The 27457-nt window shown below is 44.5% G+C and overlaps 1 protein-coding gene across 1 annotated transcript in view; it reads left to right on the top strand.

The window, feature by feature from the left end:
* Window positions 1-27457, top strand: part of AXDND1 (axonemal dynein light chain domain containing 1) — a 532992-nt gene that overhangs the window by 226736 nt on the left and 278799 nt on the right. The window contains exons 11-13 of the mRNA XM_078643748.1: window positions 7434-7538; window positions 15238-15358; window positions 26671-26772. Coding sequence (XP_078499874.1) covers window positions 7434-7538; window positions 15238-15358; window positions 26671-26772 — 328 coding nt within the window. The remainder of the gene's footprint in view (window positions 1-7433; window positions 7539-15237; window positions 15359-26670; window positions 26773-27457) is intronic.

Below are 27457 nucleotides of genomic sequence, written 5' to 3'. Positions count from 1 at the left end.
CCACCGCCACCGTCCTCCCGGCCGAAGCAACCACCACCACCACCATCCTCCCAGTCCAAGACACCACCACCACCACCCTCGCGGACCAAGACACCACCAGTGCTGCCCACTCCGCAGAGCCACAGAGCAGATGTTGCCGCCCTGTCCGTGATGGAGTCAGATCAATCTTCATCACACCCAAATGTTCCACGCCAGGCTGTCGTCACTCCAATCAGCCACACTGCAGGCCGACAGCGCATCAGGCAGAGGGTTGTGTCCCCGGGTCGGGCTGCTGCAAGACCGGTCGATCTGTCCGGAGGGTACGGAGTAGTGGAGGCCCGGATGCTGCGTGTCCAGCGCCTGCAGGGGAGACACATGGGTGCCATGAAACTCAGCATGACACAACTATGCAACAAACTAGGCAACATGACTGCCGCAGTGCGTGAGCACACCACTGCCGTATCTGCGGGCAACAAAGACATCAAGCTGTGCCTGCAAGAACTGACACGTGCCATACTCGCAGGCCAAAGGAGTGAGCGCCGGCGTCACAGGCAGGTCATGCTGGCAGTGAATACCACAAACAAGGCCATCAATAAGCTGTGCAACAGCACGGCTGTGCTGTCACGCAGGTCCGTGTCCCTGCAAGTGGATCTAGGTCATTTTTGTGGGGATGTGGCAAAGGCCCTTGAGAGGGTGACCACTGCAGTGGAGCAACTGCAGCCAGGGTCAGCCAGTGTCAGCAGTCTGGGGGCGGAAGAGGGGAGTGAGGCAGCCTCCAGTGTCAGCAGCGTCTCCCTGCCGGACACCAGCGTGAGGAGGCGCAGTGGCCGCAGTGCAACTGCCACTGACTCCCATCGTGTACAACCCGAGGAGTCACAGGACAAGAGACTGGGGGTACGCGGCAAACGGAAGTAAACATGTGGCATAGTCACACTGTCCTTGGTGAGGTAACCATGGACAGACCAAAGTGCCTCACGCGCCACCTGTTCTGAGAAGGGACATTGCTAGTTTTTTTCGCTGCGGCAGCAGCTTGTTTGTGTTACGTTTTTCTGCACCAGTCAGGTGTCCATGCCCATTAAACCCTTGCAAAACTGTTCCTGTTGTCAAGTCACTCTCTTACCTGTCTCAGAAATGATTACGTGTGATGTATGCCCGTCTCCTTTGCCCTTCAGCTGTGTTGGGCACATGTGCCTGTTGGTGTTGTGGGGGGGGTTGCTGGGCACGCAGTTCTTCCTCTCCCTCCACCTCTATGTGTATCCCCCTGCGCGTGGCGATGTTGTGCAGGATGGCACACACAGCAATTATCTGGCAGCAGGTCACTGGGTCGTACTGCAAAGCACCTCCAGTCTTGTGCAGTATTCGGAAGCGGCTCTTCAGGATGCCGAATGTTCGCTCAACCACATTCCTAGTACTGATGTGTGCCCTGTTGTAGCGCTGCTCTTGCGGGGTAGCTGGGTTGAGATAGGGCGTGAGGAGATATTCACGCAATGCGTATGCGCTGTCGACTGCAGGATGGGGAGAGAATGGTAATCAGCATTAATGGAATTATACATGTGGGGAAGGAGTGGATGGGGAGTACGATGATGCAGCTATATGTACCTAGTAGGTGTCCCTCTCCGAATTCTCCGTTGATCAGGCGCCTGTGGAGGCCACAGTGACGGAAAATGTAGGCGTCATGTGTGCTCCCGGGAAATTGGGCTACAATGTCGGTAATGATCAACTTGGCATTGCACACCACCTGAACATTTATTGAATGATACGATTTCCGGTTGCGGTAAATGTATTCGGTGGCTGATGGAGGACAGATGGGGACATGCGTGCAGTCGACACACCCGATGACATGGGGGAATTGTGCCACCTGGTAGAATTCCCGTTTGGTGCGGGTTAGCTGCTGGGGGGTTCTGGGGAAGGTGATGTGGCGATTGAGAAATGTCAGCATGGCCTCTAGGAACCGGTGGAAAAAGCGTGATAAGGCACTTTGCGACACGCCTCCTGTCTCAGCTATTACCCCCTGGAAGCTTCCAGATGCAAGCAGGTGCAGGCAGCATAGCACCTGCACATGGGCAGGTATGGCGTTGGTCCGACGGGTCTCGTGCTGCAGTAAGGGTGTCAGGTCTGCTATTAGGTGCATTATCATGGCACGGTTCAGTCTGTACTTGACGTACACCTGTTCCTCGGTCTGCCCCAGCAAAGTGATGCGAACCCTGAAGATCCTGTCCTGTATCATCCTCCTGCGCTGGGCCTGGGCGTTGATCCTCCACCTCCTAGCAAGCACGTACAGGGCAGCCATTTTGGTGTACATGTGGGGTTTCCCAGGGCATTTATGAAGGGTAACTGATTGTCAGCACCTGCTGATGGGGTTTAATTTTTTTTTTCTGTCCTTCTGTTAACTTTACCTCCTGATTGTGATTCCCCTTATTTTGCTCATGCTAAATAGCGATTTTGGGGATTTCCGGTATTAGCGACTGTTCATGCATACCATTTCCATTCGTTATTGCCTATTCGGTATTTCCGAACTATTGCTTTGTGGTTCGGTATTTCCGAATGTCTGTTTAACGATTCGGTAATTTACCGCGGGGCCATTTAGCGGTTCTTTATTTTTTTCCGATTTTCGGTTTGATGCATTGCAATTTATGGTTTTGCGGTCGGTATCGGCCTGTTTTTCCGATTCGCTGTTTTACCGGGAGGTATTTCCGTTGATGCATATGCCTGTATGTGTCATACATTACCTAGAAATATCGACGTGTAATTTCTGTCCGTCTCAATCTACCATCTATTGCTGCTGGTCCTGTTGCCTGGGGGTCTGCATGTTCTTGGTCATCATCAATGTCCTAGTATGTGTCACCTCCACCTCTGTACCTTTCTTGGTGGCAAGATTGTGCAAAATGGCACAGGTCACTATTATCTTGCAACACAGGATGGGGGTGTACTGTCGAGCACCTCCACTCTTGTGGAGGCAGCGGAACCTGCTTTTGAGGAGTCCAAATGTTCGCTCAACTACGTTGCGAGTTGACCTGTGTGCCACATTGTATCGCCTTTCGGCTCTGTTAGTTGGGTTGAGGTAGGGTGTGAGCACAAAGGAGCGCAGGGCATATGCACAATCGCCTGGGAGGGAATGAGAGGTACATGAGTTACAATCACATTACACATTCATCTGCCATTCATTACAGGGTGTGTTACACTTATTTACCTAGCAGATATCCATCTCCAAAATCTCCAGCAAGAAGCCGTGTGTATATTCCGCTGTTCTGGAAAATGTAGGAGTCGTGCGTGCTCCCAGGAAATTTGGCCACTATGTCTGTGATGATGTTGCCAGCATTGCATATCACCTGCACATTGATGGAGTGCGTAGACTTACGATTTCTGTAGATGTGTTCAGTGGCTGCAGGTGGGCATAGTGGAATGTGGGTGCCATCTATGCAGCCTATCACATGCGGGAAGTGTGCCAGTCCATAGAAATCTGTTTTTGTTTTGGCAAGTTCCGCAGGTGTGTCAGGGAACCGGATGTAATGTTCCATTCTCTGCGTCATGGCATCCAGAAACTTCCTGAAAAAACGGGACAGGCAGCTCTGGGATACACCACCTACTGCAGCTATCACACTCTGGTAGCTCCCAGAGGCAAGCAGGTGTAAGCTACACAGCACCTGCACATGGGGTGGGATGGCGTGGGCCCTGGGAGTTGGGTGATCCAGGTATGGGTGGAGGTCCCCAATTAAGTCCAAGATGGTTCTGGGGTGTAGCCTGTACCTCTGAAGTATCTCAGGCTCAGTCAATTGGAACAGGATGATCCTCTGCCTGTACACCTGCTCCTCCCTTCTCCATACCCTAAGACCTGCAGCCTGTAGCCTTTGCCTCCTCGCAATCACATAGAATGCCGCCATTCTTGCAACACTGTTGCATTTTGGGGCTTTTTTATAGCCTGCACTTGGTTACCACCTGCTTCCAGTCCATGGTAAATACCGACTCTTAAATACCGAATTTCATTGAATTCGATATTTTTTTCCTTTCCTACATCTCGATAGACATATTTTCCGAATTCTTATTTACCGATTCGGTAAATAAGAAGTCGGTAAATTAGTAATCGCTAAATACCGATTCGGAAAATATGTACTCGGTAAGTACAGATTCGGTATTTTACAGACTCATATTTTCCGATTTGGTACATTTTTGACTCCTACATCTCATTTTCAAAAGACCGGTCGGTAACGGGCGATTTTACCGAATTCGGGCCGTTACCGACCGGTATTCGCCTACCTACATCTGGCCCTAAGACTATTGTCAGAGCAGGTAGATTAAAGATAACAAAGGAATTCCATTCTTTCATTAAGCCGATGGGGCTGCATCGTGCACAGAGAACGTATCCAATAGTTCTCCCTTTGTAGGAGCTTATTTTTGTTGTTTCCCCCTTCTGTTTGATTGATCACTTCTAGAACCAAGAATTTCAGTTGACAAATGTTATGCTTTTTTTTCCCCCATGAAATGCATAGCAATGGTTGTTTTTGGGTTCCTCGTTCTAATATTGCTTTTGTGTTCCAAAATCCTAATGCGGATTTTTCTCTCTGTGTGACCCACATAACATAGGCCACACGGACATTTGAGAGACACAGACCGCAACAGTATACTGCACTATAACAGTTTTCACAGACCTGGATTGTAAAACAACTTACCATTTTCTCAGCTCCTTAGAGTTAAGTGTATTGTGTCAGAACCTACAGAATGTACCAAACAAATTGATAACATGCTACTCTGGTTCAAAGAACGAGGATATCCGGAGTAGGTTTTACACAGCCAAAACCAGATGTGGCTCTCTGAACAGACAAGATCTGTTGACAGTTAAAAAGGAAGAAGGACACCAACTGTATGGTAGTCGTATCAAAAGTTTCCACAACAAGCAACCACTATCGTAATATCATCAAGAAGCACTGGCCCCTACTTAGTACAGAACCTGACTTCAAAGGTCTATTTGAAAACAATCCCATCTTTGCATAAACTCGAGGTCCAAATTTGAAAGACTTACTAACCAGAACATCAAACCTCACTGAAACTATCACCTACAAAGGCTTACAACCATGCTACAATTGTAGCAATTGCCACAACTCCATACCAGGCAACACCATGAATCACCCCATGAAAGGAACGAAGATCAAGCTTCGAGTAAATGCCACTTGCAATACGACCAACGTCATTTATTTACTCAAATGTCCGTGTGGCCTATGTTATGTGGGTCACACAGAGAGAAAAATCCGCATTCGGATTTTGGAACACAAAAGCAATATTAGAACGAGGAACCCAAAATCAACCGTTGCTATGTATTTCGTGGAGAAAAAGCATAACATTTGTCAACTGAAATTCTTGGTTCTAGAAGTGATCAATCATACAGAAGGGGGAAACAACAAAAATAACCTCCTACAAATGGAGAACTATTGGATACGTTCTCTGTGCACGATGCAGCCCCATGGGCTTAATGACAGAATGGAATTCCTTTGTTCTCTTTAATCTACCTGCTCTGTTAGTAGTCTTAATATTTCTCAGATATCATGTTGTTGATATTGTTGTGACTTCTATCATTTTCATGTGAATGTTTTTAATGCTCATAGTTACATTCTCCTAATTATGTATGGTTCTACCATGTATTGATTTCTTCCAAAAGGCACTTTTTATCGCTTTTCCCTTTTTACGCTTAGTTAGCCCTTTAGAGAAACACATGCGACCGTTCCAACATGGCGCTCACCCTTTTTGTGTATGTTTTTAAGTCCTTCGTTAGTGTTTATGACCGGGAGTTTTCCGGCCATGGACGAGACTTTTTTTACCAGGTTCACTTCATCGATACTAACCACCCTGAATAACAACCTATGCGCTTCTGCTTCTCTTACTCTAGTAAGTACCTCTTGTATGAGGACCAATATATTTGGATGTACGTCAGTACAACGCGATCTTTTAGATCGCGGTACTTTACAACGCTGCCATTACAACGCAAGTCGTTACAACGACTTGCGATGGTGTGCGCGGATTGAGGATTATTATAATTTTATATTCCAACACCAGCCCACGTAACAGTAGGGAAGGTGTTGGAATATAAAATTACAATATTCCTTATCCAATAGCGCCATCCAGCGCAATTCGTAGTAACGACTTGCGTTGTAATGGCATCGTTGTAAAGGTAGTGCTTTGTAAACACCGCATTGTAAACGATGTTTCCCATATATTTGGTGATTCACTATTTTTTGCAGCGTTCTATTCATACTATCACTCCTGGCTTTTAGATATACAAAGTCTTCGTCGAGTTTGCAGCAACCGTGAGCATATTCTTTCACTCGCTCCCTTTAAATACGTCACCCCCAAACGCTCTTCATTCTATCTATCGGAAAGCTGATTTAATTCGTGTAACCCATTAGTTAACATGCACCTCTTACGGGTATCACCTTTCTTATGTTCACACGCACTGCTCGTTCGCAATTAAGCTTTCCACTCTTGATTTGCACTATTCAGTTTTTAGTGATTAACTTCGAGCACAATCTTGTTGCTTCCATACCATGGAGCCATATTATGTTGCTGTATGACTTGAGCTATTTCACCATCAGACGTACACTGAATGTATGATTATGAAGCATGGTCACGTTTTAACACTCACAGAGTTTAACACCACATATCTCATGTACATAATCACAGATTTTTTTGAAGACCTTCCTGTAAGGATTGCATACATTTGTTTTATTTTTAGAACATTCCCCTGACGAAGGGCACAAGCGATGCCCGAAATGCATTAGGATGATACGAATATATGATGAATGTTAATTTGTATCATTGATGATTTGGTTGTCAAGTTATTGAAGATTATCAAGATGAACTTTATCATGAATATATATTGACATGGAAAGATAATGTCAGATTTATGACAGTGAATGGTCATTAAACAGATGCCAGCAAACTGTTGTACAACCTCAAGACTCATAATTTGATTTACAAGATTGAACCTTCCTTTGGTCTCTAGCGCTGTGCACTGGGGGACAGCTCTTCTGTAGGAGCTGCAACATAATTAAAGTATAAACAAGGGCATGAGCTAGGTTCTATGCCAAATGCAATAATATACAAGAACAGGTGAAAAAAAAGACAGTCTTGAAGGATTGGAAAGGTTGGAAACTAAGCTTGCATGCAGCACAAGAAGGTTCTTCACAGAAAGGGTGGTATGTATGTAAGTAAGTGAACAACCCTCCAGCAGAAACATTGAGGAACAGGCTTTGACAGAGTTAAAACGGCCTAGGACAAGTATGGCTGAGCGATTTTGGCATACAAATAAAGGGTAAACTAACTGCAGTCTACTGAGTTACAACAGAGGGAAATGTATGGACTAGATGGTCCTCATGCACTTAGTCTGCTATCGTTTTCTAAATGTTTTATTATTTTATCTGTTCCTGTTCCAGGTAATAATCCATGTGTGCTGTGCTTTGTTTTAGTGAACTGGACCAGATTCGGGAACATGATCTAAGGGTAAGCAAAGAAGCAAATTATGCCCGAGAAAAGCTGGCGCTGTCTCTCGAAGAGTCCAAGAGCAATGTCAAGTGAGTCTTTCACCTAATGTTTGCAAAATATGCCTGGGAGAATCAAAATACATTCTCAAGAAGATCATGCATCAATTTCTGGGAGCAAAGGCTGTCTTAGCACCATTTCCTCATATTCTGTTGCAGCTAGCTACTATATGATTTTTCAAAATATTGTGCCATGTTCCTAAGAGATCTTGTGCGATTTACTTGAGGTAGTATGTTCAGGGCACATTGCTGTCATGGGGAGAACACAGTCATAGCAAGTGCGCTGATTTTTAGACTAGTTTTTGCTCCCCATTTGTTTGGTCCTTTTCTAGTGCAACATCTCTTAGGGTGAGGAGCCAGAAGGGGTAGGTTTTCTCTTGCGACTATCATCCCAAGGGTTTTACTCACTCAGGAATGGGCACCATTCTTATGGCATAGCTGCTCATGACTCCATCTTTTTTGCTTCCGAAACATGGAGCATGCCATTTTGTTGCATCCATTTCATTGTCAAACTGTTCCCTCATGGTCATTTCCGTGGACTACAATTTAATTTTCAACCATCTCATCTTCTGTCATTTCATTGTAAGGAATGCATTAAAAACATTGTAATAATATAAGTAAAATGTTTTAACATTGGGTTTAGGGTGAAGAGATTAGGGGTGAGGGATTTAAGAGGGAAAGATTTAAGGGTAAGGTCTGTAGGGTTTAGATGTGCATGGTGAAGGGCATAGTGGTGAACAGTGATGGATAGTGGGTGCCAGGGTGAAGGGTTTTGGGTTGAAGGGTGATGGATTAGGGGTGAGAGGTGATGCATTAAGGGGTGGAGATTGATGGGTATATGGATAAATGGGCGAAAGATAAAGGGTTTAGGGGTAAGAAAGCAACGTTTTTATTAAGTGCGCAAATACTAAGTGTCTTAGCGCTTACATCGAACCTCTGAAACCAGCTGTTAGCATTCAAGTGCTCCTTTTACTTTAAGTTGCGAAGTTGTGAGCAGTTTCCTGAAACATGGCAAGCTGGATTGAGATCTTAAGGCCAATGGAAAAGAATTAATAAGTTTGCCGTCAAGGTAGTGCATGCCTTCAATCTAGATTTATTTGTCTTGGGGAATTTTATCAGATTGGCTGATGAAGACCATAGGTACTGTTGCGGACAGTACCAGCGAACGTTTTTTCGATGATGGTGAGGAGCCATTTCATACAGAGCGTTGTGAATAATGCAGAGAGATTTGCAACTAACTCTATCAATTAGCGGTAACCTATGAGGGTCCCGTATTTCCTTAGTGATGGAAAAAAAATGTAGGCACTTTCAAGAGCAGCCGAGCTGCAGCATTTTGCAATGATTGTAAATTTGCTAATGAGCTTTTCATTATACCTAAATACAAAGCAATGCAATAATCAATGCTAGGAAGGATGGGAGCAACGACAATAGTTTTTAGAAGGTCCAGGGGGATCAATGGAAAAACATTTCTCAGTACCTGCAAATGTAGAAACAAGAGGAAGTGATATGATCTCCACTCATTGCATCTCAGGGCTTAATAAATAATGCAAATCGTAGAGAGCATAAGGGATTCCTCGATCTTGTCCTCTGGGTTAGGCCGAGTGATTGCTTTCCATAGCATTTGTGGAGATATTTGCAACAAGGTTACAGCATATTAATTTTACTTGTTTTAAGATATTTCCCCCATTCTTCATAGTGCCACACAAAGAAAATGCCACTCAGCTGACTCAAATGTCATCTAGCTCCATAGCCATTGCTAGGATTTGCAGGTTAAAATTATGTGGTTTCAAAAAGAAACACCTCAAATTGGGTTGTCGATTTGCCAGGGACACCGCTCCACATGGCATTATCAGTTCTGACTTGTAGGGTTGTAGCCAAACATTAGCCAGTGTTTTGATGCCCAGATTTACCAATGGGAGTGGCTTACAAGTGGAGCAGGTACGAAGGGGAGAGGAGTTGGCGTAACGGCTAGGGCTGTCGACCTCTAATCTGGAGAACTGGGTTAGAGTCTCTGCAATGACGCTGTAATTCTGGGCAAATCATTTAACCTATCCGTGCCTAACAAAAATGAATGTGTCCTCATGTAATGCAACTGGTGCTATGTAAAGCGCTCTGATACCCGATTCGGGTCAAGTTCTCGCTATATAAAATTCTGTAAACATAGAAAAAAATTAAAATAAAAAATTGATCTGCTCAGAAAAACTGAGCAGGTCATCAAAAACCACTCCAACATGTTTTACTTCTGAGGTAGGAGTCCGTAGTAGACCAAAATCTGCTGGCCACCAAGTTGAATTTCGAAAATCTGTGTTTTTGCCAAGAAGAATCACCTCGGTTTTGTCCATATGCAATTGTAGAAGTTCTTCTGCATCCAGAAAGATACCTGGTTATGTAGTGATTCTGGTTTAAGGCTGTAAGAGCTCGTCTTCTGGAGTAGAGACAAAGATTTGAGTATCTTTGACGTAGGAGACAGCCATAGGCCAAAGGATTGATTAAACTCTAACAGCGGAGTGATATATATGTTAAATAGCGCCGGGGACAAAGAAAGACACTGAGGCACCCTGCAGGGAAGAGAGAAAAGTTTGGATTTAAACCCTTTGTACTCTATTTGTTAGGAGAGAGCTAAGAAGGGCAAGAGCTGCAGTGCCTATCCCGATCTTCTGAAGCCGATTGATAAGGACCTCGTGGTTAACTGTATCAAACACGAGTGAGAGATCAAGAACAATTAGAGTCGCTCGGCCCCTCTTATCCACAATCCGTCTGAGGCCACAACTAGAGCGGCCTCTGTAGAGTGATGGGCTCTGAAGGTGAAGGGCTTAAGTGTAAAGGGTTTAGGGGTGAATGGTTTAAGGGTTTATGGTTGAAGGGTTTTAAGTGTGGCCAGTGAAGGGGTTATGGCTGAAATGTATAATATTTAGGGGCGAAAGTGTTCAGAGATGAAGTGTTTAAGGATGAAGGATTTATGGGTGAAAGGTTGAAGAGTGACTGGTTTAGGAAGTCTGGGGAGAAGAGTGAAGGATCTATGGGGTGACAGGAATATCCTTGCGTTTGGTAAAGGTAATACCATTCAAAAATGAAATAAAGAAATTAACAATAACTTGCACATAAAAAGAGTAAGGTAAATTTGGAAAAAGCTGCTGCTGGTGTTGGTGGAGATTGTCAAGAAACAAGCGGATGCGAAAAGTGGTTTGCATCCCAAAAATTGAATAGCATGAACCCTTCTTCGAACACCTTGTAACCACTTCAACCTAATCCACAGGCATCCTGATTGTCACTTTCGTCCAACTAAAGCTGGACCAAACTACTGATTGGGCCTAAATCTTTCCTGCTTCATGAAAGACCTGCCTAATCAACTCCTCTCACCCAGAAATGTTAAATGTCAGGTTACATTTCACAACAGAAACACAGTATTTAGGGCCTGATTTAGAGTCCAGCAGACAGGTTACTCTGTCACAAACGTGACGGATATCCCGTCCGCATATTACAAGTGTATTTTATCCAATGGCACAGGATAGCCGTCATATTCATGACAGAGTAACCTGTCTGCTGGACTATAAATCAAGCCCTTAGTTTCCTAGGATCACCACCCAAGATGCAATATGCCCACCTATGAAACAGGACCCTCCCTTGACCAAGTGTTCTTCAAACACTACTCACCTCAACTCATCCTGGTCAGAACACCTCAAGATTGCCTCCTCATTGGCCAGCACTGTGACGCACACTGGAATAGGAATCCTGACCCACAGAATCTCGAGCTCGTACAGAGATTACTAATACTTACTCAAATGCAACGCAAGAGGGGAGGGGGGAACGTTTTGTTAGTTGGGAATGTTACGCTACACAAGCCTGCAGACAAAGACTGTATGTAATATACGTACTGCATACTGCTTATGATCGATGCTTATTGTTTATGTCCTAAAACCAATAAAATATGGCTGGAAAAAAAAAAGATTGCGTCCTCATTGGACATCAATTTCCGAAAGGTATCCAAATCACTTCTCACAACATGTCACCCTGCATCAATTTCATCTCTCCTCCACATCCCACCCCCACTCGTGCCGCAACCCCTTCTTTTTCTGTGTAAATGTCAACCAGGATAGAAGCTTAGAATAATAACAGCAGATATCTTTGCCTAGAAGAAATAACACATAATCATAACTCTGAATTGATCTCCAACGTCCCCATGGTACCCATGGAGACCTAAATACACTGGGGAAAAAATTCACAAAATCTAATGATTTTAGAAACATTTTGACAAAGTGTCAAAGCCACCCTCTGAGCCCCTGGTGAATACTATAGTATTATGAAGTCTCTGTGCCAGGACAGATGCTTGCAGACAAAATGCAGCCCAGCTCTTCCCGTGGCCACTGATAAAGAGCTGTGCAACACTGGCAATGAGAAATGTGGAGGAATCTATTGTTTCTTTAATAAGAATACGAAGATTCAGGCAAGAATCCTAAAATTACGTTTGTTGTACCTTCCATGCACTGAGAAATCTAGATGTCATTAAATCCAAAGTGTAAATTCCATCACAACAGACTGGCAATACCACAGTTTGAACTTTTCACTACAGGGAAACACCATTTATGTAAGCCCTGAAGCCTATTTCATATTGCTCCGTAATAAGGAAAAGTTAACTCTATTGCATAAGAGGAAAACTGTTGTTCCCCAAAAGTAATTCTCAAGCAACATCATTTGTCCCAAAGAAAATGCTCTGGCTCATTTTTGTGGGCCTGAAGCAGCAGGTCTCATTCAGAGTGACGTCACAACGGAAAACAGAGAAATTGTCATCATAAGTCCAAAGGGAACCTGTTCTCGGTAATCAGCAAAACGTATCATAGATGTGATGAGAGAGAGGAGAAACACGACAAAGAAGTTCAGAAAGTACATAAAACATGAGACATACAGTAACAGGCACCATGGAAGGGATAAGTAGAGGCAGAAAAGCAAAGGTAGACATTGAGGTGCATTTTGAATCGATGGGTCTTTGCTCTTTTTATGCAAAGATAACAAGTTAGGGCTGAGGCTTAGTTCTGCTGGTAGACCGTACCAGGAGACTTATTCATTGGCTTGATCTTTTTTCATTTTTGTAATTTCCAGCAGAAGGCCAGAATTACTTCAGGTCGTTTTGGTCCTCCAATTAAGTGTAGTTTGTCGTTCGGACAGACGGAGAAACCAAGATGCAAGACTTTCAGAGATTGGTTAAAAACTACACATCAGCAGTATTCGCTCTCTGGGTAATCTGCAGTCACTGGAACTGCTGTCTTCTTAGCGCACTGCTGCCAGATATTCAGCTGTCCCCTTGACGCCAACAGGGGACTTTATTTGAAGGTGCAGTACCTCTACAGGACTTCTTCTGAAAGTACTGAACTACATACAGTGCCTGCAGTTTCCTAGCATAACTTCAGGATGCAGCAGGAACTGTCCAGAATGCTTTGCAAAATATTCCCCGGTTTTACTGTAACAACAGATAATAGATATACCCTGGGGCAAAGAGTGGAGAATCTCACACCGCTGACCGTGCCCCTTTAGGATGTGGCTTATATTTACACTCTAACTCTCAAAGGAATCCTGTGCACTATAACTTCTAGCCTAATGGTAGTTGGGCATTACTCAGAAACCACCTTGTGATGGTTATGCCACTTTGTACTTGCCTCATCCGCTCTCCTGACCGCAGTAACGTGAATGGATCTCCTCTCATATGGAGATTGCAGTGACCGGGGACTAAAAAGAAAGGTCCAAGTCCTTAATCTATGTATAATTCCCAAAAAGGGAATGCTGTTTGACTTTGTAACCTACCACTTGTTCTCTGCCATAATCCAGTGATAAAGGCTGATAGCCATAAACCGGTCCTTGGATGCTTGATTCCGGTCCAGGAAAGACATGGCTTGGCAGTTCGGGCTGGACTGTTACCATTAGGCACAGGGTCGAGGCTGATTTGCATATGGCCATGTCTGACCTGGGGTGGTGTGGAGTGCAAAAAAAACGATGGATTTAGGCCCAGATCTCTGTACTGGGGTGAATGTATGACATTGTTCTGCATTCTGTCCATCAATTGTTTTTATTGCATTTGTCACCCCAAGTGGAATGGGTATGCTCAGACGTGAGTCCCATGCTCTCCACACCACTGGAGTCAAGCTATCCAGTCTGATGAAGGCTGATAGCCAGAAACCGGTCCTTGGATGCTTGATTCCTGTCCAGGAAAGACATGGCTTGGCAGTTCGGGCTGGACTGTTCCCATGAGGCACAGGGTCGAGGCTGATTTGCATATGGCCATGTCTGACCTGGGGTGGTGTGGAGTGCAAAAAAACGATGGATTTAGGCCCAGATCTCTGTACTGGGGTGAATGTATGACATTGTTCTGCATTCTGTCCATCAATTGTTGTTTTTCCATTTGTCACCCCGAGTGGGATGGGTATGCTCAGACGTGAGTCCCATGCTCTCTACACCACTGGAGTCAAGCTATCCAGGCTGATGAAGGCTGATAGCCAGAAACCGGTCCTTGGATGCTTGATTCCGGTCCAGGAAAGACATGGCTTGGCAGTTCGGGCTGGACTGTTCCCATGAGGCACAGAGTCGAGGCTGATTTGCATATGCCCATGTCTGACCTGGGGTGGTGTGGAGTGCAAAAAAACGATGGATTTAGGCCCAGATCTCTGTACTGGGGTGAATGTATGACATTGATCTGCATTCTGTCCATCAACTGTTGATTTGCATTTGTCACCCCGAGTGGGATGGGTATGCTCATACGTGAGTCCCATGCTCTCCACACCACTGGAGTCAAGCTATCCAGTCTGATGAAGGCTGATAGCCAGAAACCGGTCCTTGGATGCTTGATTCTGGTCCAGGAAAGACATGGCTTGGCAGTTCGGGCTGGACTGTTCCCATGAGGCACAGGGTCGAGGCTGATTTGCATATGGCCATGTCTGACCTGAGGTGGTGTGGAGTGCAAAAAAACGATGGATTTAGGCCCAGATCTCTGTACTGGGGTGAATGTATGACATTGTTCTGCATTCTGTCCATCAATTGTTGTTTTTGCATTTGTCACCCCGAGTGGGATGGGTATGTTCAGACGTGAGTCCCATGCTCTCCACACCACTGGAGTCAAGCTATCCAGGCTGATGAAGGCTGATAGCCAGAAACCGGTCCTTGGATGCTTGATTCCGGTTCAGGAAAGACGTGGCTTGGCAGTTCGGGCTGGACTGTTCCCATGAGGCACAGGGTCGAGGCTGATTTGCATATGGCCATATCTGACCTGGGGTGGTGTGGAGTGCAAAAAAACGATGGATTTAGGCCCAGATCTCTGTACTGGGGTGAATGTATGACATTGTTCTGCATTCTGTCCATCAATTGTTGTTTTTGCATTTGTCACCCCGAGTGGGATGGGTATGCTCAGACGTGAGTCCCATGCTCTCTACACCACTGGAGTCAAGCTATCCAGGCTGATGAAGGCTGATAGCCAGAAACCGGTCCTTGGATGCTTGATTCCGGTCCAGGAAAGACATGGCTTGGCAGTTCGGGCTGGACTGTTCCCATGAGGCACAGAGTCGAGGCTGATTTGCATATGGCCATGTCTGACCTGGGGTGGTGTGGAGTGCAAAAAAACGATGGATTTAGGCCCAGATCTCTGTACTGGGGTGAATGTATGACATTGTTCTGCATTCTGTCCATCAATTGTTGTTTTTACATAATCCAGTGATTAGAACAGTAAGAGATTATTGTTTGTTTCTTCCAGGATGTTGGAGGAATATCGGGAGCTCTATGAGTTACAGCGGCAGCGCCTAGAAACCCGGCTGGCACAGCTGACTGAGGAGAGAGACCTTTGGAGCTCAGCCACATACAGACTGGCACAAAAGGTAAACATAGTATACAGTCAAGCCGAAAGTAGCCTGCTCCTTCACCAACCTCCTCCAAAAATCCATCAAGTACTGCCCAGTTTTAGAATGCTTCTTCACCTCATGTGCTCGATTATATACCAGCTGTGTCCCCAAAATACTAGCCGATTTTAAGGAAGGGTGCGTGCTTTTCAGTACATTAATCAGTGCAGAGCGCTTGTTAGACCAGCGTGTTTTATTGCGCTCTAGAACTTCTCGTACCCAAACCTATGTCCTCTTGGCTCAAGAAGCTCTGATAAGCCAATGTTTGTGGACTGCGAATGTGTACCCCTTAAAGTAGGGAGCCCCTAATACACAAGCGTTTCTTCTCATAGAGGAAAGAACCCCTGATAGTTCAACGTTTTCCCTTTCAGGGCAGGGTGCTCATTCTATGCAAACTGTCCCCTCAGAGCATGGAGCTTCCCTTATTGCTCAGATTGAAGATCCTCTCATATACAAAATCTGATCTTTTTTGAGTGGAACTTTGAAGTCTGAGACCAGAGAGCTCCTAGGTAACCAGTCTTTGTTGTCGCTAAGAAAGTAACTTCTGATGTTATCCATTACTGCCTTATCATATGGAGTGTTCGATAAATCTACCAAAATCCTAATCCATCCAGAGAAAGAATTATTGTCACATTGACCCTTCTGATATACCAACTGATGACCTCTAGAGGAAGGATACCTAATAAAGCATCCATTTCCTCTCAGAGAAGGATTCCTGTTACACCACCCATATCCACCTAAAGGAAGGATTATGGTTATAAAAGACCACATCTCTCAGAGGATGGTCTGCAGGTATATCAACCCACGTTCTCCTAGATGAAAGGCTCTGAATACCTCCATTCATCTTCTCTTGGGGGAGGATTTCAGATATGGCAACCCATGCCTGAGATGTGTTTGTGTGTCAGAAATGCAATATTCTCTTTCTTGATTATTTCATCAGTGTTTGTAACAACCTATTTAGTAGATGCTGCTCCCTCCTGCATAGATCCTGACACATAACCAAAAGTCTACATTATGCTACTAACTTATTCAGTTTATTAAATTTTTGGGTGCCTCCACTAATGTATCACATTGCTGTTTACTGGTGTATGGAAACTCACTCTTCACCAGCATTGGGCCTCAATAGGCGAACATGATCATTCAATATTTCTGTTGCTGATTTGTAAACCCTTTATGTTCTTTGTTTGCAGCAGTTTTTAGCCCATTCTGTCCTTTCGGGACCATGGACCTTAAGCCCCAACTGCAGTAAAAGCCCATAGGTGTGCATACCACACAATCCAGCTGACCGGTGTTATTGGGTGGTTCTTCTGTGAACGTATGAAAGTTTGACAGAAAAATCCACAAAAGAAAGAGGGTCCAAGGGACAGTTTACCGACCAACAAACATATTCAATCCCAATTCTATTCTAATCTAACATAACAGAATCTGGTGGTCAAAAATAAAAAAATGAGAGCGAGAAAGGACAACAATATTTCCAGAATTAGTCGTATATAGAAGACCAACCGGCGACACCAGTGAGAAGAAGTCGGATTTCCATCAACTGCCAAGAGAGGCCAGTGTCATCATTTGGAAATCCTACCAACACCTCCCTTGATGATCGCAAACAAGCGAGAGGTATAGAAAGAAAGTTACAGAAGATGACCCATGTGGTCGCTAGATGCAACAGGTAGGATACATTTATGGTTAATTGATGGAAAATATATGTGCAGTGCAGGGTGAGTGAACATTAAAAGAAATTTGTGAGAGAAAACTCTTTTTATTCTAACATCTCCTACAATCCCATTAAAAACATGTGAAAATGGCGTTTAACAAATAGGCCACTTCTCAAGTGGTGGTCAACTAGTTTCAGCCTCTTGGGCTGTTCGCCAAGGCTTTCTTCAGGAACCAAAAATATATACAGCTACTGCATAGTTATCATTTAGAATGAGTGTGCATACACTTATTCATATACAGAAATACCTTAATACCAGCAGGGTGATCTTCACACCTGTAGGAAAAAGTGACACGAACACAGATGATAATGAAATTGCATATTTGCCTCTTCGCTCTTTTTTAGACACCATCTTAATCTTAAGTTGGGTTCTCATATCACAAAAACAGTTACATTCACTTGCTTGGTATGAGGTCTAGGCCTTACCTCACCTGGTAACTACTCAGGAATAGGAGACCCCGCCCTGTAAAAACAAAGTCACTGATCACAGGGCGATCTATTAACTAATAATTGTAAGTATTTTTAAAAAAAAAATCGTATATACTAAGTACAAATCTACTTGTTATATCTCCTTCAAAAGGACACATGCCTTGACCAGCAACTCTTCTCACTACTGTTAATATATTCAGGTATAAAGTTTATGTATGGTGTCTTACATGTTAAGCATATGAACCCGTTCAAAAAGAACTGACCTCGTAGATGTCTGGCCTATATCTTTAAGGCTTTTTCTACATATATACTACATTCAAATTCACAATAAAAAGTAAGTTTCAGGAAAAATGGCCTCCCTCAGGGTATGGTGTGTATTGCACCTAGCCTGCTCCTGTTCGGGTGTAGTATATGATATGTCTGAACTGACCACAATTGTAAATTCTTATTGCTACTGTCAGTATCGGTCCATAACATATGCTCGGAGGTGCTTATTTTGCACAACGATAAAAAAGCTCCAACGATTTAGTTATTCCAAATGTTTTCTCGTCAAACTTGTCTGGATTGTATAATCATTCTCAATTCAGCGTTTTCCCAAGGACACTGGGACGACACACACCGCGATGTACCCCGATCCAGAAACACAACAAAGGTAAAAGAATCAATTGATCACCCATTTCATTTAGAAGCAAACCAGCGTGTACTACTGTTGTAATACAGTTTGTTAGTTGAATATTACTAGCGGTCTAAACACGATGAGTATTGATAAAATGTATACACTCCAAGTTACTATCTGCTTTAATATTCTGTATAGGGACGGTAAAACACCTTACCTCTCCGTCAGTAGCTCGGGCTTTCCCTGAGATCGTGGGAGGTCCCGAGGCACCCGGAAACTGCCAATATATGCGTCCGTCTAGTGCGACTCTACAAAAAACTACAAAGTGACGTCATCCGCGTCGCGATTGTAGTTTAAGTTGTATCTGTGAAGACATGAATATATCTAGGTCAGAACAAGTCAAGAAAGTCTAGCATGTGGCTCAATTTGTACTTGCCTAAGGTCCGAATGATACCTCCTGCATCTTAAATGCCTGTATGTGTAGAGAGTGTGTATAAAGCATCTCCACACAAAACTACAAAATTACGTCTTCCGCGTCCAGATTGTAGTTTAAGATGTGTAGTGGTGATATAAACACCAAAAAAGTCAGGCTGGTAGTGGTACAGTTATCTTTACCCAAAGTCCAAAAGGTGAATACAAGAACTGCAAAGGATGCCTGCTGCGTCTTACAAAAATGCAGTCTCCTCAAATGGGGTATACTAATATTCCGAGTAATACGTGTGAAGCGATTTTGTCAATGAAGTTAAAGCGATGTTGTCAATAAAGTTCGTTTCAACCTTCCGACTCATAGTAGGACTACCAAGTTGCGCCATGCGCGTCGTCGCATGTAGTTTAGCTTGTGTGATCCACATGATCTACCAATGTTGTACCTAACAAAGGACACATATTAGCTGAATGTGCAGTGTATAATCAAGAACATATTTTTCAAATTACAAATATTGGACATGAATCAGATAAAAATAATGATCGTATACCTTCTTGAACAGCTACTTGTGCCAGCTAGATCTTACGATTTTGATGCACTTGCATGTCAGCAACCTTGCAAGGGACCTATGTGTACTCATATGTGTGAGTCTTCTCTTGAAGCATACAGTAGTCTCATAACAGTACCCATGGTATCGAGTCATTAAGGCCCCTAGTGTCACTTTTCAATCTGAACACCCATTTTTGTTCTTTGTCAAAGCGAAACTTGGTTTTGTCGGAGACATGTGGTGGTATAAACGGTTTCTCTAGAACCGTCCACATAAAATCATTTGGCTGTTAGCTTCAGCAAAATGTCTAGTAAGCTTAGTATTGGTCTTTTTACACCGGAAGGTGCTCTTACGTTCTAACATCCTCAGTCTCACCTTCCGTGTAGTCATCCCAACATACCGGCTCTGGCAGGGACACTGAATCAAATAGATTAGATGATCTCTGTTACAGTTAGAGAAACTAGTTTGTTGCCATGGCTTTGATAGCCCAATATCCAACTCTTTTGTTTGTCGAGTTTGTGGGCAGATGGCATAAGCTCCACAGGGGAAATGACCTTGTACTTCTGGTAGGTTCCACAGAGTTCCAATCTTCTTTGGTCCTTTTTGTATGGGGCGGGTATGTACTAGTCTGTCACTGAGGTTCTGGCCTTGTTTAAATGAAAAGAGGGGCATTGGAATCTTTTCTTTACCCGTGTTCAGAATCCGCCAGTTCCTTCGAATGCATTTTTGAATACCATTGGACATTGTACTAAAGGTTTTTACAAAAGTCAGGCGCTCTAATGGTGGTTTTTCGATCTTCGGTTCAAACAGAACCTCCCTGGGATTATTGCAAGCCCGTTTGCGTGACTGTCTGACAAGTTTCTTCGGGTACTTCTTCTCCAGTAATTGTTCCAACAGATTTTGTGCTTGATGGTCATATTTCTTATTTGTAGAACAATTGCGCCTCACCCGCAAAAATTGGCCAAACGGCAGATTACGTATCGCAGTAACGAATTGCTTCCCGTCGGCTTCCTGTAAAGTTCACTTTCCAAACCTGTTGGAGTCACATAGATGGAAAAATCGAGAAAATAAATCCTCGCTTTATTCACCTCTAAGGTGAATTTCAAAAATTCATCCCTGGTATTCAACCAACCGTGAAAGTCGGCTATCGATGTCAAATCTCCACGCCACACAACTAGAATGTCATCGATATATCGTTTCCATAATCTAATCGACTTATGGAAAGGATTATCGCTGTTTAGTACATGTTGTTGTTCAAAGCTGTGCACGTAGAGATTCGCCAGACTTGGCGCGAAACACTCCCCATGCTGGTCCCAGAAACCTGGAGGTAGATGGTTTCCTCAATCTTGAAAAAGTTGTCTTTCATGGCCAAGTGTGCCAACGTCATGATAAAATATACTGGAGTGATTGAATTCAGATATGTATCGTTCAAGATGGTGGAGATGGTATCGAGTGTCGCATCCTGAGATATAGATGTATAAAGCGATTCAACATCGAAAGAAACCAGTAGGTCCTGGTCCGCATCAAATTCCACTGTAGGCAAAAGACGCAATAAGTCCTTTCTTGAAGATACGTGGGCATCCGTTGGACTATTGGTCTTATGAAAAAGTCAACAAAGGTTGACAAAGGTTCCAACAGTGAATTTATCCCTGATATTATAGGCCTACCCGGCGGCGGTCTTTGTGGCTTATGTACTTTGGGTAAAGTATAAAAATACGGCATCACCCGGTAGGCTGTCTGCAGGAATGCTGATTCTTTTGAGGTTATCCAACCTTCATTGATGGCTTCACGGATACAACTTAAACTACAATCGCGACGTGGATGACATCACTTTGTAGTTTTTTGTAGAGTCGCACTAGACGGATGCCTATATTGGCAGTTTCTGGGTTCCTCTGGACCTCCCACGATCTCAGGGAAAGCCTGAGGCACCGACGGAGAGGTAAGGTGTTTTACCGTCCCTGCACAGAATATTATAGAAGATAGGAACTTGGAGTGTATACATTTTATCAATACTCATCGTGTTTAGACCACCAGTAATATTCAACTAACAAACTGTATCACGACAGTAGTACACGCTGGTTTGCTTCTAAATGAAATGAGTAATCAATTGATTCTTTTACCTTTGTTTGTTGTATTTCTGGATCGGGTGTTCATCGGGATATGTGTTTCCCGAGTGTACTTGGGAAAACGCTGCATTGAGAATGATTATACAATCCAGACAAGTTTGACAAGAAAACATTTGAAATAACTAAATCGGTGGAGCGTTTTTATCATTGTGCAAAATAGGCACCTCCGAGCATATGTTATGGACCGATACTGACAGTAGCAATAAGAATTTACAATGGTGGTCAGTTCAGACATATCATATACTACACCCGAACAGGAGCAGGCTAGGTGCAATACACACCATACCCTGAGGGAGGCCATTTTTCCTGAGACTTACTTTTTATTGTGAATTTGGATGTAGTATATATGTAGATAAAGCCTTAAAGATATGTGCCAGACATCTACCAGATCAGTTCTTTTTGAACTGGTTCATATGCTTAGCATGTAAGAATGTTAGAATAAAAAGAGTTTTCTCTCACAAATTTCTTTTAATGTTCACTCACCCTGCACTGCACATATATTTTCCATCAATGAACCATAAATGTATCCTACCTGTTGCATCTAGCGACCACATGGGTCATCTTCTGTAACTTTCTTTCCATACCTCTTGCTTGTTTGCAATCATCAAGGGAGGTGTTGGTAGGATATCCAAATGATGACATTGGCCTCTCTTGGCAGTTGATGGAAATCCGACTTCTCCTCACTGGTGTCGCCGGTTCAGTGGCGTAGCTAGAGAGTGCGGGGGGGGGCGGTCCGCCCCAGGCAGCATCATTTTTGAGGCGGCCGCGGCAGCAGAGGCCCGTTGCGGCAGCTTTTATAATTTATTTGGTCCCCAAATAAATTATAAAGGCGGCCGCGGCCTCCAGTGCCGCGGCCGCGGCCCGCAGTTTAAAAGTGCAAAGCCGCCCGCCCTGCAGCCTGCACTCCTTCTGACCTGCTTTCTGTAACTGCTGCACACAAACGCGGGACTTAGTTTTTGGCAATATAATTGAAAGCACCGCGGCCGCATGCAACAACAGTGCTTTCAATTATATTGTCAAAAACGAAGTCCTGCATTTGTGTGCACTGTAAAGCAGAAGGAGTGCAGGCTTCAGCGCGGCTTAACTAAGTCCCGCGTTAGTGTGTCTTCTCGGAGTCCTGGACCGTTGTTGCACTGCACACGCTTCTCCACTGCAGCCCTCCTCAGGGCTGAACGGAGTGCCGCTGGCTGGCTCTCTATGCAGCACTGGCTCAGCTGCAAGGCCCTAGTGCTGCCGGCACCTTGCTCTAATCGGTGGCCCAATGGCTTGCGCAGCCCTGTGGTATGGTCCGTGACTGTAAGGCTCGCGCAGGCACTCCAATGCGTTTATATTTTGTGTGAGATCTAACTTTTATCCTTGGCCCTGATCCCTAGATAGCAAACTACCTCCGCTTCCATAGACACATGACTAAATACAGGTGACTGATTCTGGGGCATGCCCTGCTTCAATGTGCAACACTGCACAGTGCACACAAACGCGGGACTTAGTTTTTAGCAATATAATTGAAAGCACCGCGGCCGCCTGCAACAATAGTGCTTTATTATATTGCCAAAAACGAAGTCCCGCGTTTGTGTGCACTGTGCAGCAGTTACCGAACGCAGGTCAGAAGGAGTGCAGGCTGTAGCCTGTTTCTCTCGGACTCCTGGACCGTTGTTCCCCCCTTCCCCCCCCCCCCCAGCCTCAACAGAGTCCAGGGCCGTCAATCTTGTAGCCTGCGCCAATGACTGCCCTGTAATGACATTTTTGGCCAGCCCTCACTCGCAAATAGAACGTCGCAGTGACGCATTACGCGCTTCACCGCTACGCTCTCGCCGTGAGGAGTCAATTCTGGCCTGGGGCAGTGCTGCTTTATACTTGCAGGCAGCTATGGGCGTTTTGCTGGCCTGGCTGTCTAGACTGTGAGTCTGGCTGCTGCACTGCAGACTCAGTACTAATAGGGGAACAAAGTTGAAACCAAACCACCCCTGCCTGCCATAGACCATGCCTGGAGCGAGTGAGGTAAGAGGAAAGAAGCAGATTCAGAGGAGTGGGTGGCTGAGTCTGTGGCTCATCCATGATAGCTGCCAAGGTTTCAGTTTGCTGTGTGTGACATTTTTATAATGTCAGTGTAATTATGAGTGACATTCCAACTACTATGAGTGACACTTTCTCCTAAACAAAATTAAGCAATGAAAACGAGGGAAACATATTAATATTAGGAAATTACACTCATTAGAGCAACAAGAAACTCTAAAATGATGTTAAAATAGTTGGAAAGCACTAGAAATGGAATGGCGCACACATAGCTTGGGATCACAATTCAGCCGCAAAGTGTAATTTGTATCCAAAAAGACACATTGAGCCATTTAATAAAAATCAATTCGCTGATTACAGTAAGGCGCCACCAGCTATTAACCTGTGGCTGAGAGTAAGTTGCATGGCTATTTTAAGCACATAACATTACAGTACAATGAGGCATGATTGGGAGGGGTGTTAGGACAAGCCTCAGGAGAAGAGGCTGACTGAGGTACACATAGCCTACCTATGTAGGCTGTATTATATAAAAAATACATTTTCTTTAAATACTTGGGTGTGTTTATCTCATTGGACCCTGCGGTCCCCTATGAACGTAATCTGCTCCCCCCCACTCCAACGTTTGCGTTCCGATGTAGTGAGCTGGCGCAAATTATCGCTGTCTCCGCTGGGGCGTGCGGCCCTTTTTAAAATGATGTCCTTACCGCAGTTTCTATATACACTCCAGAACAGTTTTGATGTGATTCCGTCGAAGTACTTCCGAGAGGTAGAATCCTTGCAGAGGCAATTAATATGGGGCGGACATTCGCGCATCGCTCTTCCAAAGTTAACGCTTCCCTGGTATGATGGCGGCATAGCACTTCCGGATATTAGACGGTATTATTGGGCTTCCCAACTTGCTGCCATCAACCATGGGATGTATGGTCCGGCGTTGAATCCAGCGTTTGAAATGGATAGGTGGCTGCTACCGGGTGGTGACTATAACAGGAAACTTTATTCGGGATCCTCCCGTCTGCAACTCTCAGGTCCTACCGCTATAGCAGTGCGAGTGTGGCATAGCGCGACTGCGGCTATGGGCTGGAGAGATAGATTAACCCGTGCAACTCCGCTTTATGCCTCCGCAAAATTGGGTTGTCTGTGGAAGACGAAGGGATTTGACAAATGGGATACGATCGGTATCAGTAAAGTGCGTGATCTCTGGGTTAAGGGCAGGGTAAAGTCCTTTTCGGACTTACAAGTGGAATATCAGCTGAGTGATAGGGAATTCTTTCGTTATGTTCAAGTACGTCATGCCTTGAATTCAGTTTTTCCTGTGGGTAGTGACGTTCCGGAATCCTCCCCCCTCGAAGATCGTATATTGGATTGTCATGTGCCGGATAGCACCATTTCTTTGTTTTACAAAAAGATGATCAATGACCGGTCGAGCTTGCTTGACCGCCTTAGGGACACCTGGATTGCTGATGGTATTGAATTAGACGACGAGGACTGTCAATCTACGATCTCCTATCCCAGGGAGGTTGCGATTCCGGCCCGTCTCCGCCTGGTCCAACTCAAGATCCTCCATCGAATCTATGTCACCGGCCCCCGCCTGATCCATATGGGCTATTCCGCGGATGGCTTATGTAGGCGTGGTTGTGGTCTCCTTGGCACCTTTCTTCATATAATTTGGGAATGCCCTGAGGTGGTGCGTTTTTGGAACCGTATACACAATGTGATGAGTGATGTAACGGGTATTGTGATGATGCCAGAAGCCCGACAATGTCTATTGAATGTATGGGGACCGAATGATTATGATGTGTCACAGCTTCGATGGGCGACTCTTGCCAATATGATAGCCAAACGAGATATTGCACACTTATGGGGGTTCCAGAGGCACCCCACAGTGACTGCCTGGAAAGAGAATATGGACTGGTGCATGTTTAGAGAGAAAACGGTGTATGTGGCGAGAGGTAGACCCAGAAAATGGGGGAAAATTTGGAACCAATGGAACTCGTACTGGGGAGATATATGTACGCCCCCACTCACTGAGATCTCTAGTCCTCCCCAATCACCCTGACCCGGCATTCCTGCTATGATGTGGTGTACCTTATTGTTGATATGCAATTCTCGCCTCCGACCCCCTTACCTGTAATCGATAGATTTTGTCTTATGTTATCGTGTATCTCCCGTCCTCCTTGAGCACACGCCTAATGGTTGCACTATTGTTATATTGCCTTGTTTGTTTTTTGATGTTTTATTATAATAAAAAGTTACAAAAAAAAAAAAAAAAACTTTTCTGAGACACTAACTAGCAGTAATAATTCTAAAGCTCAGCGTCCGACCACCCTGGCCAGGGTCCGGTAAGTTGCCCCGAGCTATGACCTACGAGTGTACCAATGTGTGTCATGCAGCAGGCTGTAAGTCTAGTTTGAAAAAGATATATGGCACAGAATTGTTTATTTTAAGATATTCCAGGTATTTGCCAGAAACATGTCGAACCGCCACTGGCCCGGGCCAGTAACCCGCGCTACCGGGCAGAATGGCATCATTAGTGCACACCCAGGGAGCTCCTATGCCCGAACCTGCAGTGGTGTCTGCTGCTTTGCTAAAGAACATGCTTGTGTCCTCGAACTGCTTACTTTTGCACACTGGGGGATCATAGCAGGCATATTTAATGTTGGTGCTTCCGTCCGTGGGAGAGATAAAGAGCAGGTCTAGCCAGGGGTTGGTGGAAAGTGGCAAGGCAAGTTCACAAAGAGCCCCCCCTCGCAAACTGTGTGAGTCCTGGGCATCTGCAGGCAGGACAGCTAGGAAGGCGTGGTTTCCAGTATGCTCACCGTCCTTTGTCCCCATCAACCCCCCCACCCCCAAGGGGCGGCATTCTGAGGGATAGCCCCGTGCGCCACAAGCTCTAGCTACGCCGGTTGTTCTTCTATATACGACTAATTGTGGAAATGTATGCAAGTTGTCAATGCTGAAGTTCTGTAGTTACAGATAAGTGACTTGTCTTCTCCAGTATAAACACTCATTGTTTCATTTGCTCTTCTACACGTAACTTGTGTGGTGAGGGGGACAGGATTCGTTCCTCGCAAAACCTTGATCAAAAGGTTTGTAGTGCTTCCTCCCATGTCTAAATAGTTTGCTAATGGTTAAAACGATTTCAAAGTTTTTGTATCACGTGGTATCTTTATCTCTTGTAGCATTTACAGTCATTTTGTACTAGAAGTAACAAAGCATTGCATCATGCAATCCATCTGGATTTATTCTACTTGGAAAAGGAAGGTCCTTTCACAGTCTACTTCTCCACCGCACTCCGCTCACATTCACTTCCTTATTTTCCATAGCTACCCTCTTTCACCATTAATGTTGATGTGTGGTTCTAAATGACATGATGTGTCTAACATGTTTCTGCTCTTGCAGTTGTTACTCTATTCTCTTTTTCGCAGGTGATTGAGGAGAACAAAATCCACCTTGCTCAAAGACTGTACATGAGCGAGAAAGCCTGGACCAAAGCTGTGAGACACTTCACTGTCTTCATTGCATCCAAGGTACTGTTCGAATTTGGGGTGAAGTTACCCAAGGTGGTCTCTGTCTTTCGATCGATATATATCTCAAAACCCCACCCATGCAAACTTAGAGTTTTGGCTGCAGTATAAATTATGCAAACCAGATTAGGGAATTCTGGATAGCTCCTTGCCTTTTAGTTGCGCGCCACACCTTCTCTCAAGGCACTTCCACAATACCTGCAGCAAACTAAATCTGCCCATGTCATAGTCAGTGATAGCAACGTTGGAGTTACGGTTAAACCCATGAGTCCATAGGAAAAGCATTGTTGTGGATCACTTTTAGGTTTAGCCTTGTTAGATGAACCTGTTTGAAACCTTCCCCCAAAAATAATTTCAGGTATACTCATTTGAATTTGGAAACATTTGTGGACATGGGTCATGGAGGGGAAAATTTACTGCGTAGTAATACTTGTTTGCTCAAATTTCCATAGCAGTGATTTGCTGAAAGATAGCTCCAAAACGCTGGATGGAATTACACAAAGGCCAACAGTTTTCAGCATGTTTTGTGATTAGTTTTGAAACTGTACATTTAAAAAAATATATTGTCAAAACTTCTATAGATAGCTGTCTGTTTGATTTGTGAAGTCAGATTCCTTAATAGATCTCGCATTCCGATTGGCCGAAAAGACAGCAAAAACAGGAGGTTTGATTTGCGAGTTGACAGAGC

This window comes from Lissotriton helveticus, chromosome 1_1 (genome assembly GCF_964261635.1).
Source record: "Lissotriton helveticus chromosome 1_1, aLisHel1.1, whole genome shotgun sequence".
Classification (NCBI taxonomy): Eukaryota; Metazoa; Chordata; class Amphibia; order Caudata; family Salamandridae; genus Lissotriton; species Lissotriton helveticus.
The sequence above is the reverse complement of the archived record's forward strand: the minus strand, read 5'-3'. Positions and strand labels throughout refer to the sequence as shown.